Source organism: Ailuropoda melanoleuca, chromosome X (assembly GCF_002007445.2).
Source record: "Ailuropoda melanoleuca isolate Jingjing chromosome X, ASM200744v2, whole genome shotgun sequence".
NCBI lineage: Eukaryota > Metazoa > Chordata > Mammalia > Carnivora > Ursidae > Ailuropoda > Ailuropoda melanoleuca.
Window position 1 is genome coordinate 15,135,819 of NC_048238.1, and position 22,287 is coordinate 15,158,105.

General features: G+C 35.5%; 1 protein-coding gene across 3 annotated transcripts in view; it reads left to right on the plus strand.

The window, feature by feature from the left end:
• The window catches only part of CDKL5 (cyclin dependent kinase like 5), a 208,506-nt gene that overhangs the window by 77,073 nt on the left and 109,146 nt on the right, over positions 1-22,287 (plus strand). For all 3 annotated transcript variants that reach the window (XM_034649695.1, XM_034649697.1, XM_034649696.1), the window contains exons 2-3: positions 7,844-8,067; positions 11,773-11,807. In XM_034649695.1, the coding sequence (XP_034505586.1) occupies positions 8,004-8,067; positions 11,773-11,807 (99 nt within the window). In that variant the 5' untranslated portion in view covers positions 7,844-8,003. The remainder of the gene's footprint in view (positions 1-7,843; positions 8,068-11,772; positions 11,808-22,287) is intronic.

Below are 22,287 nucleotides of genomic sequence, written 5' to 3' on the forward strand. Positions count from 1 at the left end.
TCATCAAAGCCAGACTTGCCCAGTTTTCTTACCAGCTCCTTGTCTGGCATAGTTTTAGAGTGTGGTCATCATCCAGGTTGTCCATCACTGAGAGTTTTTGGTTTTGTTGATACCCAAAACTAGAGACCATATATTGTATGAAGTCTGAACCTCAGAGAGAGTTCAGTTAAACTTTTCTGGTTCATGTAATACTGAAATGCTTTATCTTTGATAAAAAGTGATCTTTTACTTTCATATAAATGACCAAGAATCTATTCATACCTGATGTCATTATCAGAATTAACTCTTGACTTCTTAAAAATTTGTTTTATTGAGGAATATAACATAGAAATACATAAAACATAAATGTACACTCTAATGAATGTCTATTTAACTACCACTGAAGTCAAGAAAATAGAGCATTACTAGTGTCTCAGAAAGCCCTCTATCTTACCTCTCGTCAATCTTGACTCTTCCCTACCAGTAATATCCTGATTTTTATAAGAAACCCTTCATTGGTCACTTAACTTTTTAGGAATAGATTTACCACTTATGTATGCATACCTAAACCATGTAGTTTGTCGTTCAGCTTTGCCTGTTTAAAGACTGTGTATAAATGAAATGATACTATTGTATTGGTTTTCTCTTGTTTTGTAATCAATTACTACAAGTTTAGCAGCTTAAAGCGGCATCCATATATTAGCTCACAGTTCTGTAGGTCAAAAGTGTGGGCATGGTGTGGCTGGGTTCTCTGCTCAGGATATTATAAGCCTGTGACCAGACGTTAGCTGGGCTGAGTTCTTTTTCCCTTGATTAGTTTCAAAGTTTATTTCTAAGATCCAGCTTTTTTTTTCTTTTTAATCTCTTTATTGTTTGTTTTCAATTTCATGAATTTCTATTCTTGATTATTTCTTTATATTTTCTTTGGATTTATTTTGCTGTTTTTTTTTAACCTCTTGATATTGATGCTTAGTTATTTTAATTTTTTAATATTTTGTGATATATGCATATATAAGACTCTCAGTCCCCACCACCCCCAGCATTGCTTCAGCTTCTTCCCACAAATTTATTTTTTTGTTATTTTTTTAAAAAAATAAGTAAGCTCCATGCCCAACGTGGGGCTTGAACTCATGACTCGGAGATAAAGAGATACATGCTCTACCAACTGAGCCAGCAGGTGCCTCGTATTTTTCTTATTTTTAATTGTCTATTATGATTTGTTTTTTGACTGAATTATGGATTAATTTAAGAGTATTAATTTTCAAACATATGAATATTCTCTAGTTATTTCTTTTGTGATCAATTTCTTGCCTATTTGCGTTGTGCAGGGAGAACCTTGTACTTCAGTTTTTGTACTTTGTTTTGAACGGTGTTATGACCTAGCACATTATCAGTTTTTATAAATATTCTGTGTGTGCTTGGGGAAGGAAAAAAGCATTCTAAAGTTCTTTGCTACAGTCTACAATGTTCATTTGTAGTTTAAAAAATATGTCCAAAATGGTCTGTATCCTGATCTTTCTCTTTAAATTGTCTATTGAGTTCCTTTGCTGTTTTTCTCTTTCAGTTCTAGAATTCTCACTTATTTTTCAAATTTGGTCTTATACCTTTTGGACTTACTAGGTCTGTCAAACTGTTCAACCCTTGGGTTTTTAGTAATTCAGCCCTGTAGTTTTATAGGCTATTCCTGATAATTCTGATATTATACATCTTTCTGAGTCATTTTCTGTTTTGGTCATTTCTGTTTGGCTCTTGATCTTGGTATCTTATTATGTACTGCTCAGTGTAAAGGAGAAAGTATCTGTAGCAATATTGTGAGGCCCACGTTGATGTTATTTTCCTGCAGAGACTTGGTTTTTTTCACACTCCCCCTTTGCAAACACCAGATAACCCATGACATTACCAGTCTGAATGTAGGACCACCTCAGTAAGGTAGCGGTTTATTTTGGTAACATGAAACTAATTCAAGTCTGTCCAAGGGCTGATTTATTTCTGATTTCCTTCATCCTGGGAGTGTTAACTCTGAGGTTTCTGCTTTAAGTGGTGGCTTATCAAACTTCCTCCTTTTGGCACTCTTGCCTTTGACTTTTGCTTCTGGATTTTTAAAGGTTTTAAGAGCATTTTTTCCCCTCCCCCCCTTTTTTCTGGATTTTCAAGTGCTTGAGAGCTGAAACCATTTTGGGTGGTTTGGATTACATCTTTGCGTCCAATTCTTTTGCCTTGATTTCAACCAGCTAATTCTTTACAATCTTGCCTTTGGGGCTTTTAGGCTATTTTTAAAAAGTATTTCCTCCAATATTTGTATTTGTCCTCAAAGGGACACTTCATCCAAATTAGTTAGTTGAAGCTAAAGTATCTGAATTTTTAGGTCTAATTACTCAGCGTTATTCATATAAAATTGTGATGAAATCCAGTTTGGTAGTTGAAAGACTACTCTTGACACCACCTATGTTATGTATTTACCTCACATGTTTGAATTCTGATTCCTAGTTTGCATTACTCAATTTTGATGTCCATAGAAAATAGGTGGGACCAAATGTTCTTTATATATACTTAGGTACATAACTTTTGGGGGGCTGGGTCTTCTCAGTGGGAATGATTTAATTTTTATCTCAAGGTTCCTTTGAAATGAGCCATGCCATTATTGGCAGAGAGTGGGATATTTAAACACTTCCTGGGTGTTCTTCCAAATCAGCTGTGGAAAATGAAAGAATAATTCATTTTCAGAAGCACTCTGAGCATCTTTTACCTGTAATGTGACTGACTTAGATCTTTGTATGGCTGGCTCCTTCTTGTTACTGGTATGTTTCATCTCAAATACCACTTTTTTAAAGAGGTCTCTGAGAAATCACTCCTTCCCCCCCACTTCATAACAAGTATCAGTATCTGATGATAATCTTATTTTTCCCCCTAGCAAAATGTAAAGCCTCATGAGGCAAGGACCATGTCTATCTTGTTCACCACTATCTTGTGCGTCCTATTTACCCATTCTCTGAAATGTATTAGGTAGGCATTCAGTAATTATTTGTTTAATGAATGAATAGAATACATATTAATATTTTTCTGAAATTGTAACATTTTCTCTAAATGTCAGTATTATCTAAAAAATTTGTTATTCCGTTGAACTAAAGTTTTCTTTATTTTTTTAAAAAAAGATTTATTTATTTATTTTAGAGAGAGAGAGTGAGTGAACGTGGGGTGGAGGGCAGAGTGAGAGGGAGAGAGAGAAACTCAAGCGGACTCTGTGCTGAGTGTGGAGCCGCATGCAGGGCTCAATCTCATGACCCTGAGATCATAACCTGAGCCAAAATCAAGATTTGGACGCTTAACCAACTGAGCTACCCAGGTGCCCCATGAATTAAAATTTTCTTAAACAAGTATAATATCTGCTTTCTCTTGCCTTCTATTTTGCAAAAGCATTATTTGTAAATGTTGAATGAAAAATCAGATAATAAGAATTAGACCTAAAATAAATATTAGCATGAGTATTTAGCATTAGGGATAATTGTGACTTTCTTGTTATATATTGAACTGAAAGGAGGTCAGTGTTGTTGGAGTGAAGTAAGCCAAGGGAGAGAATAGTCGCAGATATCAGGGGAAGGGAGTTTAAGGCCTTGTAACTCATGTGGACTTTGACTTTCACTCATAATATGTGAGGCCATTTGAGGGTTTTGAGCAGAGTAGTGACATGACCTGACTTATTCTAAAGATTCTTGTGTGGAGAACAGACTGAAGGAGTAGGTGAGTGTGGAGCCATAAGGATACTGAAGTATGGTCTATTTGTGGGCTCTCACATCAGTTTTACTGGCAGATTTGTCTGTTTCTGTGCGAAGACCACTCTGTCTTAATTTATTTTATTTTATTTTAGTAATCTCTACACCCAACATTGGGCTTGAAATCATAACCCTGAGATCAATAGTCACATGATCTACTACTAAGCCAGCCGGGCACCCCATCCTGTTTTAATTTGTATAGCTCATTGTCAAGCCTTAATGTGTTTGGTAGGACATCCTACCAGATCCTACCCTTAAGGTCGAGTCTTCCTACTTTTCTTATTACGGATGTGTTGGTAGTATTTGGAACTCTGTTCTTCCATATATATTTTAGAATCAGCTTGTCTTAATTCCTCAGAAAGCCCTATTGGGATTTTGATTGGAATTGCATTGACTGTATAGATTAATATGGAGAGAATTGACATCTTTATAGTATTGATTCTTCCAGCCTTAAAACTGAGATAACTGTTTATTTAGGTCTTCTCTGATGCCTTTGAATAAAATTATATTTGAATAGAGGTTTTGAACATTTTTTATTCTAAATCTTTAGTGCCTCTTTTGTTATAAATGCGGTTTTAAAAATTACATTTTCTGGGGCACCTGGGTGGCTCAGTCGTTAAGAGTCTACCTTCGACTCAGGTCATGATCCCAGCATCCTGCGATCAAGCCCAGCCTCAGGCTCCCGGCTCAGCGGGAGGCCTGCTTCTCCCTCTCCCACTCCCCCTGCTGGTGTTCCCTCTCTCGCTGTGTCTCTGTCCAATAAATAAACAAAATCTTTAAAAAAAATTACATTTTCTGTTTATTGATGTTTACATTAATGTTAAAAATACAGTTGATATTTGTATATTAAGTATATGAAGCTTATATTCAGCTACTTTGTTAACATTTATAATTTGAATAATTTAAAAATTTCTTTGAATTTTTTATGTAGGGATATTATCTGTAAATTCTGTTTTGCTTCTCTTTCCAATCTAATATGTTATATTCATTTATTTTTTCTTATTTTACTGAGATGGCTAAAACCGATCAGGATAATGTTTAATATTAATGTTAATAAGCTTTAATAGTAGGACTTCTTTCCATAGTCTTAATTTTTAAAGGGACTATAATATTTTGCCCTTTATGAGTGATGTTTATTGTACTTTCTTTGTCAGATACTTTTATCATGCTATAAACGCTTAAAGCATTTAATTATGGACATACTGTTCTTCAGAAAGCTTGTACCAGTTTGTATTTCTACCATCAGCATATGAAAAGGCACACTTCAAGTCAGTGCTTTTCCACACCACATGGGTACTCTTATTTTTAAAAAGTTATAATTTCATAGGCAGCAAAGAATTTATTGGTTTTATTGGTCTTGATTTATTCTTTCCTTTTAAACCAGTATTTTGTATTGGTACAGCTGTTATTTTTCATGAAAATAGGATAGCTTTTTTTTTTGAAGCAAAATGACTTTTTTTTTTTTAAAGATTTTATGTATTTATTCGACAGAGATAGAGACAGCCAGCAAGAGAGGGAACACAAGCAGGGGGAGTGGGAGAGGAAGGCAAGCTCACAGCGGAGGAGCCTGATGTGGGGCTCGATCCCACAACGCCGGGATCACGCCCTGAGCCGAAGGCAGACGCCTAACCGCTGTGCCACCCAGGCACCCCCAAAATGACTTATTTTTAAATAATTTCAGATTTAGAGAAAAGTTGCATAGATGGTACAAAGAAATTTCTGTTTCATAGACCCTTGACCCAAATTCCCCAAATGTTAGCATTTTAATCATTCTTTGTCTCTTCCTTCGTACACATGTACTTATTATTTTTTTCTCAAATGGCTTAAGTTGCAAACTTTATCTCTAAAATATGTTGCCGTTCGTTCTTTTTTTTTTTTTTTGTTAATTTTTTTTATTAGACTGTCTTATCTGGAGATTCTGGGCTGTGCCTTGTTAATTCATCAATTGAACTATTATTGACATATATTAGTTTCAAGTATACAACATAGTGATTCTGTATTTGTATATATTGTGAAATGATCACAGTAAATTTAGTTAACATTCATCACTACACACAGTTACCAATTTTTATTCCTTGTGATGAGAACTTTGAAGATCTACTCCCTTAACAACTTTCAAACATATAATATTAACTACAGTCACATTTTGTACATCACTCATAATAATTTTAGGAAAAAGATATTTTTTTTCTTGTTCTGGTTTAGTCCAGTCCAGGATCATACATTTTTTTGTTATCATGTCTCCTAATCTTCTTTTGTGGAACAGTTGCTTGGTTCCTTGTCCTTTATAACCTAGACATTTTTAAAGAATACAGGCCAGTTACTTAGTAGAATGTCCCTCAGTTTGGGCTTGTCTTTTTTACCTTTTTGGAAGGAATGCCACAGAAGTGACGTTGTGTTCTCTCCTATCAGGAGGCATATGATGTTGACTTGTTCTATTATTGATGATGTTAACTTTGATCACTTAATTAAGGTGGTGTCTGGCAGGATTCTTCACTATGAAATTACTATTTTTCCCCTTTTAATTAATGGGTATTTTGTAGCGGAGCTACTTCGAGACTAGATAATAGTTTTCCATCAAACTTTCAACCACTAGTTTCAGCATATGTTGATAATACTTGCCTGAAATAATTATTACCAGGGTGGTTGCCAAATGGTGATTTCCTAATTCCATCACTACATTTATTATTTGGAATTATACTCTTAGAGCTTTTCCTTCTCCCCTCATTTATTTATTTATATAACTAAGGACTGGTATGTTTTTATTTTATTCTATGGTTTATAATCTACTATTTTCATTTATTTTGTTGTTTAGTTGTTTCTCAATTGACCAGAAGTGACTCAAGCTGACTCCTGTGTCCTTCAGCCATGCTCCTGTCATTCTTTGAGCATTACCAGCCTTTCTGGCACCACAAAAGTATATTCTGGGCTCATATTGTACTTTTCCTTGCTCTTGTGTGGGAATCAGCCATTTCTCTTAGGAACCTTTCATTGGTGCACTAGGTGTGCTAACGGAATGTTGGAGTGTCATTGCTTCTAGGCCTCCTCAGCAGACAGAGCTAGGGAATATATATATGTATATTTACACACACATTTATATCTATTTCTGCATCTCTATATTAAGAACTGAGCTCCTATGGTTAGCTCTAATTCCAAGCCTTCATCCTTTTCATATTTGTAACTTCTTCTTTTTTTTTTTTTTTTAAAGATTTTATTTATTTGACAGAGGGAGAGACAGCCAGTGAGAAAGGGAACACAAGCAGGGGGAGTGGGAGAGGAAGAAGCAGGCTCCCAGCGGAGGAGCCTGATGTGGGGCTCGATCCCAGAATGCCGGGATCACGCCCTGAGCCGAAGGCAGACGCTTAACGACTGAGCCACCCAGGCGCCCTTGTAACTTCTTTTTATGAGAATAAGAAGCCAAACTCTCATTATCCCCAATGTATTTATTTACTTATTTGCTCAGTCCAAGAACACACATAATTTCATATCTCTTTTCAAAAACATGTATCTCAGTATAGTATTTGTTTATAAATGATCTTTTTTTTGTTTGTTTTTAGAGTGAGGAGAGTATGTAGTTAAAACTTTGTTTTCAAAAGTTACCTGGAGTTAATTCTTTTCCCCCTGGCCCCTCTCCCCTGTTCAGTGTGGTTATGTGCATTTCAAATATAGTTAGGTGCATTTGTTTTTGTTCCATTTTGGGTTCTTCTCTCTTATTATCTTTTTCTTTCTTTCCCTTTCTTTCTTTCTTTTTTTTTCTTTTTCTTTTTAGTATATGAAACATTAACATGATTTTTTATAAATTTTTTTTTTAAAGATTTTATTTATTTATTCGACAGAGATAGAGACAGCCAGCGAGAGAAGGAACACAAGCAGGGGGAGTGGGAGAGGAAGAAGCAGGCTCCTAGCAGAGGAGCCTGATGTGGGGCTTGATCCCATAACGCCGGGATTACGCCCTGAGCCGAAGGCAGACGCTTAACCGCTGTGCCACCCAGGCGCCCCAACATGATTTTTTAAAAAAAAACTGTACAAAATAGTAGGATAGATTATTAGAGTGCTGAATATAAAACTTATGGCTTTTGTGTTTTCTCTTTCAGGGAATCATTTAATACTTCACATTAGAACAAATATGTGAAAGTCCCTGCCAGCCTGTGAGAATTTCTTCCTTTGACATTTTGTTTCTACTTCACAACTGTCTCTGAAGTTCTTTCTTGATGCCATGTTCTGTGGCTTGCGTCAAAAGAGGAGTTTGTCTTCATGAAGATTCCTAACATTGGTAATGTGATGAATAAATTTGAGATCCTTGGGGTTGTAGGTGAAGGTAAGTTTAGCATTCCTTGAGTTTCTGAGCAATGTATGTAGTTATACCTACCACTGAAAAGGTTACTAATTCACATCCTATTAATTTTACCTATATTAATTCAGATATGTGCTTAAGTGAAATATTAAAAATTAAATTGTGTTATTTGGGTTTTATTCTCCAATTGAAAGTTAATATTTTAAAACCCTTTAAAATTTAATAAATCAGGTATTTCTTAAGGGTGCCTTCATTTTTTCTTTCTTTCTTTCTTTCTTTTTCTTTCTTTCTTTCTAAGATCTTATTTATTTATTTATTTTTTAAGTAATCTCTACAATGAAGGTGGGGCTCAGACTCAAAACCCCAAGGTTAACAGTTGCATGCTCTTCTGACTGAGCCAGCCAGGTTCCCCAAGGCTGCCTTCATTTCATTGTTTGCATTGGCAATTATGGTTTCTTTAGTCTATAACTTTTTTACATTTTTTTTTATATCAAGTTTATTTTAGATAACTTAAAATTTATTTGTATAAGTTAAATTTTACTTAATACATGGTAAAAATAAGTGAATAACTTCTATTTGTCTTTGAGAATGACAAACCACATTTTTATAAATTCTGAGGTACACAACTTGTTTATATTTTAACATTTCTGAAATCAGGATGTGTGTTATAATCCATAGCATGTTGTGGTTTAATTGGCAGCTCTTTTTCCCCCCAAGTAGTACATAAAATAATGCTTATGATTAATGACATCATTAATTTGATGAAATATGATAATTCATTTGTCATAAGTCTTCCTGATTTTCCCTTTTTTTTTTTTTAAGATTTTATTTATTAGAGCAGGAGAGGGCACAAGTGGAAGGGAGGGGCAGATGGAGAGGGAGAAGCAGACTCCCCACTGAGCAGGGAGTTCCATGGCTGGGGCTGGGTCCCAGGATTCTGGGATCATGACCTGAGCAAAGGCAGATGCTTAACCCACTGAGGTACCCAGGCACCCCCCTGATTTTTCCTTCTTTGTCATTTTTGCTTTTGACTTAAAGATAACTTTATGGAGATTTTGAGAAATGATTCTGTTAACAGGGTATGAGTGATTATAATTATGGTTTCTTAGCATTTATTAATTTTTTTAGAGGGGGATGGGAGGAGGGGCAGAAGGAGAGGGAGAGAATCTTAAGCAGGCTTCACGCCCAGCGTGGAGCCCAGTGTGGGGCTTGATCTCACAATCCTGAGATGATGACCTGAGCCAAAATCAAGAGTCAGAGGCTTAACTGACTGAGCCACCCAGGCTCCCCTAGCATTTATATCTTTAAAGCAAATGTTATAAAAATTTTTATTTTATGAATTTTTCTTTTTTTTTAATAAAGATTTTATTTATTTATTTGACAGAGAGAGCTCAGGCAGGGGGAGCAGCAGGCAGAGGGAGGGGGAGAAGCAGGCTTCCTGCTGAGCAAGGAGCCTGATGTGGGGCTCGATCCCAGGACCCTCGGATCACGACCTGAGCTGAAGGCAGCCGATTAACTGACTGGGCCACCCAGGTGCCCCTATTTTATGAATTTTCAAATAAATTGTGAATTTTGAAAGAAGTTTGGAAGATTTACCTGTGAACAGCAAAGCTGTTCTAAATATTAAGTAGTTAAGTCCTTTTCAAATAAATAGCAACGATTAAAATACAGTCTGGGGTGACTGGGTGGTGCAGTTGGTTAATTGCCTGATTTTGGTTTCGGCTCAGATTGTGATCTCAGGGCTGTGAGATCAAGTCCCGCATTGTGCCTTGTGCTAGGCACGGAGTCTCCCCTTGCCCCTCCCTCTGTGCTTTTGTTCTCTTTCCCTCTCTCTCTCTCTCTAAAATAAATACATAAATCTTAAAAAAAATACAGTCCAATTATTGGGTACTTGCTTTAAGGTCTGAAGTCAAAACCATATAAAAAGAATGGATCCAAAAAAGAAAAAAGAATGGATCCTTCTTCTTTCACCAGTCAACTCCTTTCCCTTTTCTTTATTGATTGTAATTATGTAAATAAAATTCATTTTTTTTTAGTAATTTCTTTTAAAAAAGATTTTATTTATTTATTTATTTATTTGAGAGAGAGAGAACACACAAAGGGAGAATGAGAGGGTCCGATGTGGGGCTCCATCCCAGGACCCTTAGATCATGACCTGAGCTGAAGGCAGATGCTTAACCAAGCCACCCTGGCACCCCAATAAAATTCATTCTTGATGTCTTATTACTGTTTTATGTAGCTGCCTTTTTTGTTTTTTTTTCCAAAATATTATATTTTTTCCAAAAAATTATAATTAGAAACTAATGCAGTAAATAAAGATACTGACTGGAGCCATTCAGCTCATAGGGTGTAACAGGGTTGGAATGTTTCAAATTCTGAGCCCCAGGTTTTCTGTTTCACAACCTTGGTTTTCTTAGTATACTTGTAGGTGATCATCTCCTTAGGAATTAGCTCAGATTAACTAAACTACTAGACTGTTCTATAAATCAGAATATGTCAGTTTCAGTTATAGTCAGAACCATCATTGCTATGTATTTTTTCTTTGTAAACTACCTCAGATGCTTTTTGCCTAAGAAATACATGTATATTATGGAAATTAAAAACTTTCTGGTAAACTCTGCATTCTTGTAGCCCAGGCGGTGTATTTTCACTCCATAGAAAAACTGGCATGAGCAGTTAAATCGGGATTGAAGGATTGCCTGGTGATTGTGGAATTAAGTTGGATGGTTGTAGTCGCTGATTCCATCCTGACTATGATAATAAGATTCATTGATCTCCACCAAAGTGAGGGAGACTTGTTCCGTTCTCCAGATTCTGTTTGAGATACGTTTCCCAATTTCATCTCTCTGAAGTTCCCTTGTCATAGATGTATGCAGACTTTGCCTGTCTGTTAATGTTCTTGGCATTTCTACAGACCTCAAGTTATCATACATTACGTTTTGATTCTGCTAATTGGGTTGTCAAAATATAACTCTAACCTCAGTTTCCTGGGTACCTTGTTGTCAACTCTGTTCTGCCTCTAAAGAAGTAGTTTTTTGGCTAGGTAAGAGAATAAGTAACCCAAACCGTAGTGATGAATCTCATCAAAGTATACCAAAGAAAGTGGAAGTGCTTAGCTATAAATGGCCAGAGAGCCTTGGACTACTTATGGTCTGTGCCCTTGCACTGAGTCTTTATTTATGGCAAAAATGTAGCAGCTTCTACTAGTTAATTGGAATGCTTAGGCCTATATTATTTTGCCAGTCAGGAAAGACATTCCAGTATCCCGGAAGAGTACTTAAATGTTTCCTAGGACTGAGAATATATTTGGTAGGCTTGGTACCTGAGGTTACTATTGGGAATCAATTAGCTTTTAAATTTTAAGTTTTCTACAATATTTTGAGTTTTTTTTTTATTTACTCTTAAAGTTCTTATGTCCAAATCTTGTCTCCAGTAATTTTAAGCTTAAATTTAAAATGTTTCAAGTGAAGTTTTCTTTAAAAAGAGAAACATTTAAAGATACTTGGGTAAATGAGTTGCTTATACTCTTGTTTTTATAAAAAATATATACTAAATATCCACATTTTGTTTGTGTGCAGCTCACTGCATTATCACTGCAGAGTATTGTCGTTTTAGGAATCATTATTATATCATATACTGATAGCTAATATAAATATAATAGAACTTTTATTTGTCTAAGGGCTATAGTTTGTATATGTGCCCCTAATTTTTTATTTCTTTTTATTGTAGGAGCCTATGGAGTTGTACTTAAATGCAGACACAAGGCAAGTACATGGTTTTTAAAATGAAAATCATGTATATGTTTAACTGTTTAGAAACTAATGTATTGTTCTGTGCACGTGGGCATATAATTAAAACTGTCTGGCTATGATAATGATGCTTAATGAAGTAGAATGAACATGTGAACCTAGAAAAAGACTACTTTTGGACAAGCTTTATCATGATTAGGTAGTCATTAGTTATTTGCAGTCATATGCTGTTTTTTCTCAACTGACCTTTGTGTATAGGTGAAAAGCTTCCTAATGGGAGAGGAGAAAAGGTGATATAGAAGAAATCAAGGTAGTGACAGATTTATGGTCAAGTACTTATGAACAAGGATGAGTTTCATTCAGTCATTATTTTTCATGTAGACCCAATAACTTATATTGCTTGGTAGATCTGAATCCAGATTTCAAAAGGTAGCGGACGAGTGTTTGGTTATGAAATAGGGCTTCAGATAATAGTGTATGATTATCATTATTGATTGTAGTTGATCACCCTTGAGTAGCCTTGAAATGGATCTTACTATATAGATTATTTGACTGTTATACTAATTACCAATTATTCAGGGAAATTATTTCAGGATTCCCATAGCTGTTGCTCAGTGATAAGCATGTTTTACTCAGAGACTAACTTTAAGGTGGCAAGTGTTGCAGCTGTAACAATTTTAAATATTAGGTTAAATATTTTTCTGTTGTGGTATACCTAGTCTGAGTATTAGTATCTGGCCTCATGGTATTTTGTGTATAATTTTGTTAAGATGAAAGGTTAAAGTTTTTGTGATATTTTCTACTGGAATTATTTATGTTTGAGTTTAAAAATTTAGCCCAAGTCATAATTTAAACTCTCAAATCTATCATAACATATATGTATGTGTATATATGCATAAATAAAGAGGATACTGTTTTTATGTTTATTTTTTCTTTCCTGTTGTATAAAATGGTATGTTTTGGATATAAGGCTTCATGCCAGTTGATGTGTTTTTGGGTTTTAGATCATAAATCTCTTAATTCAATGAATTTTTTTTTTAAAGATTTTTTTAATTTTTATTTATTCGACAGAGATAGAGACAGCCAGTGAGAGAGGGAACACAAGCAGGGGGAGTGGGAGAGGAAGAAGCAGGCTCATAGCAGAGGAGCCTGATGTGGGGCTCGATCTCAGAATGCCGGGATCACGCCCTGAGCCGAAGGCAGACGCTTAACCGCTGTGCCACCCAGGCGCCCCTGAATTTTCTATTCTTAAATTTGGGTGTTCAAAGTATCTTAGGTTCAAAGTATCTGAAGATCTCTGCCAGTAAATCCTTAAGAAAATGGTTTGAATACTGTGGCTATTGATTTAGTATGATTAAGAATTTAAAATAATAAACACAATCAAAAGAAATTTAGCACCTTGAATATCTCATTAAGAAATATTACTGTGGTGGGAAATTAAACAAATGAAAAGCTTCTAATGAATTGTATACTGTTAATGAGTTGCCTTGAGTTAACAATAAATTTCTGAAGCTTTAAAAAAATAAAATTCCTCGGTGGATACTACTCAGGGGAAATAGGTTGTTAAATTTGACTCTTCCAATAAACACAATACTTCATTTTATACCATGGCTCTGTTTATGCAGCATAATAAATGGACGCTTCAGTTCTTAATCTTTGAGTTTTAAAATTGAAAGATTTCTGATATATAATGCAAACCTTCCAACAGCATTTTCTCTCAGTCTTGTCCCACTTCTTCCTATGACTGTTTCACCTATACTTTTTCTTTTTTACCTTATCTAAGCTCTCTTTCTGCCTTTTATGTAAAAATAAACTTCATTAGTTGATTATATTGTTTTTATCTTTCCAAGTGTGTGGTTTATTTGTGTGGGAAGATATGTCTGTTACTTGTACCTGATTCTCATAATGCACACTGTTAGTCCCAGCAAGATGGGCCCATAATAAAAGTAGATGAGAACAGGTATCTCTGCTCTTGAGAAACCAACTCTAAATGTGAACTATGATTCCTAGGGCAGTTGGAGTTAAAAGGATGAATAAACCATAATTTTCTTGCTCTTGTCTGGCTTATGGTCTGAAGAGGTAGAAGAACAGATACTGGAAAAAAATAGCCCATGAGGTTGCTGCAAATGACATTGCATCTAAAAATAATCTCTTTTTTACTGCCCTTCACTAAATGAGGAACTCACAGACCAGCTCTCTAAGTATTGTTGTTTTTTCCTTTACATGCATCTAAAAAGATATTGCTGGATGGAAAATGTAAAGCATAAATTAATGCCTACCTCAGAGTAATATAAAACTCTTTTTAGAATCTGCAGCTGTTTAGTCATTAGACTTGTTATAGATATATCCTCTTTTCAGCTAGAATCAGAGCTTCAGTCTTTACCCCATTATCCAAAAAGAGAATTTGATGCTTCTAAGATTTACCCTTTGGGGATCAAACAAGTAGATTACTATGAAATCTCATGTTATATTTAAAAATGGATATAATCCTCCCTGTTGTACCCATGATATATAAAATAATCACAGCTATATATTTTGCATAGCTTTTAAAGGCTTAATGAAACACTTATAAAAATGTATAAATCAGGTCTGTATGATTATGCATAGGTACGTGTGATCACTTATGCATCAGTTTTATCTCTTTTGGATAAGGTTGGCTGTGGGTATATATATAATTAAAGAATTCCTAGCACATTAAACAAATGTATCTTGTCTATTATGAACACAGTGTTCCTTGGCTATTCCAGGCCAAACACCATACTTCTTAATTTTCTGAAACAAATGCTGCACAATTAAAAAAGAAAAATGTAACTATACTCTCTTTTTCACAGCTTCTGTTTATTGTATATATGCACATTGGCATATATATGAAAATTCTTAGCAGTAAGTGTTAAGCTACTTATGGCACCTTAGGGCTACTCACATTTGGAAGAAGTTCTGGTTTGGACCTTTACTCTCCCGATATGCATTGCTGGTTGTCTTTTTATTTGCATGTCTGCTTTGAAGTGCTTAGGTGTATTTTACAGCATACTTTTCTTTGCAGAAGTTCAGAGAGGTCATCCTTACAACAAAGTAGGGCAAATGGAATGGAGTGACATAGGGAGATGTGATTAGAACTGGAAATAAGGTGTTGTGCAGCCTGATTGAGAGAGGTTGGAGGGTGATGCTAATTGATCCTAGGACAGGGAAGTGCTGATTCACGTATTTCCTTTCCTGTGGTTGTGGCTGACATATGAGAAATTTTTGTTTGTTTTGAAGTGGAAGGTGACATATGCTCTTGGGATAGCTAATTATACAAAGGCATGAAGAATCCAGCATTAGGGTAGAGCCTAGAAGTATTTAATAAATAATAAAGTTGACTTAAATTATAGAACCAAAAATAAGGGCCACTGTAGAGTACCAGGTCCCTGTGGAAGGATTAGAGATGATCCCAAGGGTTTGTGGTAAACTGAAAAATTGTTGCTATTATTTATATGACTGACAAACTTATAAAGGGTATATAAGTTTTGGGGGAGAAATAATGAGTTTCACTTTCATAAAAAAGAATAAAATGGCAGCAAAATACCAAACCTGATAATAAATACCACATACTGAGCATCTAACATATGCCAGCCAACTCTGTAGACGTTGTCCATTTACTACTCACAACAGCCCTACTCTTATACCCATTTTACAGATAAGAAAGCAGAGTCATTAGAGAGATAATGTTAGGGCCAAGATTATGCATCTAAGAAGTGGTGGAACCAGGTTTCATCTGATGCCAGAAATCACTAACTTGATCATGACTGTGAAATGTTAAGGACCTTCCAAGCGGAAGTGCAGAGTGGAGTTAAGGGCGTGCCTTAAATAGTCTCACTGAAAGGAGTGGGAAAGCAAGGAAGAAAGATTTTCTTAAAAATGGTACTTACCAACAGTGTAAAAATCCATAAAAAGATCCATGATGATAAGGATTGAGGGGTGAGAAAACCCATTTCTTTTAATATCGTCATTTATTGATGACCCCTTTAAGTGAAATGGCACATTGAATGCCAAATTGCGGAGGTTAAGGAGAGAGCAGGTTGAGAAAATCCGGTTTGTGCCATTTTTCTCTTTTGAGAGTTGAGAAATTGAGATTGAGAGTAGTAGGAGGAATAGATGTGATTAAATATTCACTAGTCAGGAATCCCCGTATTTTCACCCCACTAAAAGGCATTCTTGGGTTATTAATCACTTATGCACAATTTGTCTTTTGTTATAAGGGTTCATTTTTAGCAAGCATTATGTATTTTGAATTACTGACCCTGTTTTTCTTTTTCAGATTAATTTTGTTTTCTACCAAAAAGCTGAGTGGTGATACTGTCATTTTTAAAAAATAAAAAACTATTTTAAGCAGATACTTGAGGGAAAAGTCAATGAACCATCACCAGTTTAACAGATTATTTATAGTGTGCCATCTAAAACCATACAGTAATTTTCTACTAAAACAAAATAAACATTGTTTCAGTTTTTTTCCACATTAAATGAAACAAGCCTTTAAATTTTTTTTAGATTTAAGCTTTACATGTGAATTGAGCTTTTAAAACACAACTTAAAAGAGATGAATCAACAATAACAAACTGAATATATGGGATTAATTATATTATTTTCTTTGTCATTACTTTCCTTATTATTTAAATATAAGTAGGATGTGGATTCCTGCTTCTTGTGTACAAAATTTCTACCATTTGAAGAAAATTAGAGAGAGGCTTGGGTTTTAAATAAAGATTGGAAGCAGCTGGAAATATTTCAGTATTGGTTGATTATTTCACCATGATTTTTTTGAAGTAATCACACATTCCTAAATGATATTAATTTACTGCAGGTTATGGAGATTAACGAGATGCCACTGTTCAACTGGACTTTGGGTCAGGAACAAGGATCATAGGAATTATTAGTGGGGGAAGACATCTTCTATCTACTCTTAAAGGGGCACTCATAGAACCATTACTTCTATGTGGGTTCCTCTCTTGGCCTAGCTTTTCTTGCTGATCCAATTAATTGTAGAACAGTTTCTGGAACACTACGAAAGTCTTATTAAAATCATACTTCTTTGTGTTATAATATTCTGTATTTCAGATTCAGCTAGTCTTTAAAATTTTTTTTATTTAAATTCAATTAATTAACATATGATGTATTATTAGTTTCAGAGATAGAGGTTAGTTATTCATCAGTCTTATATAATCCCCAGTGCTCATTACATCACATGCCCTCCTTAATATCCAACACCCAGTTACCCCATCCCCCCACCCCTCTCCCCTCCAGCAACACTTTGTTTCCTATGATTAAGTTTCTTATGGTTTGTCTCCCTCTCTGATTTTCGTCTTGTTTTATTTTTTCCTCTCTTCCCCTATGATCCTCTGTTTTGTTTTTTAAATTTCATATATGAGTGAGATCATATAATTGTCTTTCTCTGATTGACTTATTTAGCTTAGCATAATACCCTCTAATTCCATCCACATCTTTGCAAATGGCAAGATTTCATCTTTTTTGATGGCTGAATAGTATTCCGTGTGTGTGTGTGTGTGTACACACACACACACACACACACAAACACACACACACACACACTGCATCTTCTTTATCCATTCACCAGTCAATGGACATTTGGTCTCTTTTCATAGTTTGGCTATTGTGGACATTCCTGCTATAAACACTGGGGTGCAGGTGCCCCTTCAGATCATTACATTTGTATCTTTGGGATAAATACCCAGTAGTGCAATTGCTGTGTCATAGGATAGCTCTATTTGCAACTTTTTGAGGAACCTCCATATGGTTTTCTAGAGCGGCTGCACCAGCTTGCATTCCCTCCAACAGTGTAGGAGGGTTCCCCTTTCTCCACATCCTTGCCAACATCTTTGGTTCCTGCGAGGTTAATTTTAGCCATTCTGACTGTTGTGAGGTGGTATCTCATTGTCATGTTGATTTGTATTTCCCTCATGCTGAGTGATGTTGAACATTTTTTCATGTGTCTGTTGGCCATTTGGGTGTCTTCTCTGGAGAAATGTCTGTTCATGTCTTTGTTCTTTGGGTGTTGAGTTTGTTAAGTTCTTTATAGATTTTGGGTACTAGCCCTTTATCTGGTATGTATGTCATTTGCAAATATCTTCTCCCATTCTGTCAGTTGTCTCTTGGTTTTGTTGACTGTTTCCTTTGCTGTGCAAAAGCTTTTTATCTTGACGAAGTCCCAGTAGTTCATTTTTGCCTTTGTTTCCCTTGCCTTTGGAGACATGTCTAGCAAGAAATTACTGTGGCTGAAGTCACAGAGGTTGCTGCCTCTGTTCTCCTCTAGGATTTTGATGGATTCCTGTCTCACATTTAGGTCTTTCATCTATTTTGAGTCTATTTTTGTGAATGTTGTAAGGAAACGGTCCAGTTTCATTCTTCTGTAGGTGGATGTCCAATTTTCTCAACACCGTTTGTTGAAGAGACTGTCTTTTTTCCATTGGATATTCTTTCCTGCTTTGTCAAAGATTAGTTGACCATAGAGTTGAGGGTCCGTTTCTGGGTGCTCTATTCTGTTACATTTTTGCTGAATTCCTGTGAGTTCTAGCAGTTTTAGGGTGGAGTCTTTGGGTTTTCCACATAGAGTATCATGTCATCTGCGAAGAGTGATAGTTTGACTTCTTTGCTGATTTGGATGCATTTTATTTCTTTTTGTTGTCTGTTTGCTGAGGCTAGGACTTCTAGTACTGTGTTAAACAGCAGTGGTGATAGTGGACATCCCTGCCATGTTCCTGACCTTAGGAAAAAAGCTCTCAGTGTTTTCCCATTGAGAATGATATTCACTGTGGGCTTTTCGTATGTGGCTTTTATGATATTGAGGTATGTTCCATCTGTCCCTACACTGTGGAGAGTTTTAATCAAGAAAGGATGCTATACTTTCTCAGATGTTTTTTCTGCATCTATTGAGAGGATCATATGGTTCTTGTCCTTTGTTTTATTTATGTAGTCTATCACATTGATTAATTTGCGGATGTTGAACCACCCTTGCAGCCCAGGAATAAATCCCACTTGGTTGTGGCAAATCATCCTTTTAATGTACTGTTGGATCCTATTGACTAGTATTTTGGTGAGAATTTTTGCATCCATGTTCATCACGGATATTGGTGTGCAGTTCTACTCTTTGGTAGGGTCTTTGTCTGGTTTTGGGATCAAGATAATGCTGACCTCATAGAATGAGTTTGAAAGTTTTCCTTCCGTTTCTATTTTTTGAAACAGCTTCAGAAGACTAGGTATTAGCTCTTCTTTAAATGTTTGGAAGAATTTCCCTGGGAAGCCATTTGGCCCTGGGCTTTTGTTTGTTGGGAGATTTTTGATTACTGCTTCAGTTTCCTTGCTGGTCTGTTCAGGTTTTCTATTTCTTCCTGTTTCGGTTTTGGTAGTTTATACGTCTCTAGGAATGCATCCATTTCTTTCAGATCACCTAATTTTTTGGCATATATTGCTTATGATATGTTCTTGTAATTGTATTTCTTTGGTGTTGGTTCTGATCTCTCCTTTTTCATTCATGATTTTATTAATTTGGGTCCTTTCTCTTTTCTTTTTGATAAGTCTGGCCAGGGGTTTATCAATCTTATTAATTCTTTCAAAGATCCAGCTCCTTGTTTTGTTGATCTATTCTGTTATTCTTTTGGTTTCTATTTTATTGATTTCTGCCCCAATCTCTATTATTTCTCTTCTCTTGCTGGGATTAGGCTCTATTTGCTGTTCTTTCTCCAGCTCCTTTAGTTGTAAGGTTAGGTTGTGTCTTTGAGAGCTTTCTTGTTTGTTGAGAAAGGCTTGTATTGCTATATACTTCTGTCTTAGGCCCGCCTTTATTGGATCCCAACGATTTTGAACAGTTGTGTTTTCATTTTAATTTGTTTCCATGAATTTTTTAAATTCTTCTTTAATTTTCTGTTTGACCCATTCATTCTTTAGTAGGATGCTCTTTAGCCTCCATGTGTTTGAGTTCTTTCCAAATCTCTTCCTATGATTGAGTTCCAGTTTCAAAGCATTGTGGTCTGAAAATATGCAGGGAATGATCTCAGTCTTTTGGTACTGGTTGAGACCTGATTTGTGACCAAGTATGTGATCTATTTTGGAGAATGTTCCATGTGCACTCGAGAAAATTGCGTATTCTGTTGCTTTAGGATGGAATGTTCTGAATATATCTGTGAAGTCCATCTGGTCCCAGTGTGTCATTCAAAGCCCTTATTTCCTTGTTGATCTTCTGCTTAGATGATCTGTCCATTGCAGTGAGTGGGGTGTTAAAGTCCCCTACTCTTATTGTGTTATTATTGGTGTGTTTTTAAAATTTTGTTATTAATTGGCTTATATAATTGGCTGCTTCCATGTTAGGGGCATAAATATTTACAGTTGTTAGATCTTCTTGTTGGATAGACCCTTTAATTATGATACAGTGTCCTTCCTCGTCTCTTAATATAGTCTTTGGTTTAAAATCTAATTTGTCTGATGTAAGGATTGCCACCCCAGCTTTCTTTTGATGTCCATTAACATGATAAATGCTTTTCCACCCCCTCACTTTAAATCTGGAGGTGTCTTTGGGTCTAAAATATGTCTCTTGCAGAAAGCATAGATGGGTCTTGCTTTTTTATCCAATCTGATATCCTGTGTCTTTTGAATGGGGCATTAAGCCCATTTACATTCAGAGTAACTATTGAAAAATACGAATTCAGTGCCATTGTATTACCTGTAAAGTGACTGTTTCTGTATATTGTCTCTGTTCCTTTCTGATGTATGTTACCTTTGGGCTCTGTGCTTAGAAGATCCCTTTTAATATTTCTTGTAGGGCTGGTTTGGTGATCACAAATTCTTTTAGTTTCTTTTTGTCCTGGAAGCTTTTTATCACTCCTTCTATTTTGAATGACATTCCTAGCTGGATAAAGTATTCTTGGCTGCATATTTTTCTCATTTAGCACCCTGATTATATTATTATCAGATTGTATCAGTTCTTTCTGGCCTGCCATGTCTCCATTAATAGGTCTGCTGCTGCCAATCTAATGTTTCTAACCTTATAGATTGCAGACCTCTTGTCCCGAGCTGCTTTTAGGATTTCCTCTTTGTCTCTGAGATTTGCAAGTTTCACTATTATATGTCTGGGTGTTGACCTATTTTTATTGGTTTTTGAGGGCTGTTCTCTGTGCCTCCTGGACTTTGATGTCTGTTTCCTTCCCCAGGTTAGGGCAGGTCTCCACTATAATTAGCTCCGTATACTTTCTGTCCCGCTCTTTCTTTCCTTTTCTGGGATCCCAATTGTTTTACTATTGTTTTGCTTTATTATATCACTTGTCTCTTGAATTCTACCCTCTTGATCCAGTAGTAGTTCTCTCTTTGTCTCAGCTTCTTTATTCTCCATCATTTTGTCTTTTATATCACTAATTCTCTCTTCTTCTTCATTTATCCTATCAGAGCCTACATTTTTTTATTACACCTCATCAGTATCCTTTATGATATCCTTTTGATATCGACTTTAGTTCTTTTATTTCTCCAGAAAGGGATTCTCTCGTTTCTTCTATGCTTTTTTCAAGCCCAGCTAGTATCTTTATAATCGTTATTCTGAAGTATAGTTCCAACATTTTACTTACATCTATACTGATTAGGTCCTTGGCAGTCAGTACTGCCTCTTGTTCTCTTTTTTGAGGTGAGTTTTTCCATCTTGTTATTCTGTCCAGAGAAGAATAGATGGATGAGAGAACAAATACTAAAATGGCAACAACAACCCCAGAGAAATACACACTAAACAAATTAGAAGAGACCCGAAACCGGGGCGTGGGGGGGGGGGGAGAAAGAGTATAATCAGGCGGACAGAATAGAGGAATACACTGAATCCTGTGTGTATTTTGGTCCATTTGTTAGAAAACTAAATCCCAAAATTGTAAAGAAAAAATTTATATTTATACAAAAATAAAATTAATTACAATGAAAGGATAGAATGTAACTGTAAAAATGAAAATTAAAAGAGAAAAGGGGGAAAAAAAAGAATATAAACAGGTGAACAGAACAGAGCAATACACTATATCCTGAGTGTATTTTGGTCAGTTTGTTAGAAGAAACTGCATCCAAAAATTACAGAAAACATATATATATAAGTTATATATATATATATATATACACACACACACAAATAAAATTAAATATATATTTATATGTATATATATACAAAAATAAAATTAAATACATTGGAAGGATAGACGATAACTGTAAAGATGAAAATTAAAAAAGATTTTAAAAAAGAGTCAATAAAATAAGAAATTGTTTGAAAATGAAAGAGAAAAAAAATAAAATTGAAAGACTAAAGAATCATGGGTAAAAAACCCCATGAATTCTCTATACTCTTTTCCCCCAATGTTGGAGTTTTATAGTTCTCTGTGATTGGTAAATTTCATCTTAGCGGGATATTCCTGCTGATCTTCTGGGGGAGGAGGCTGTTGCATTGATTCTCAAGTGTCTTTGCCCTGGGTGGAATTGCACCGTC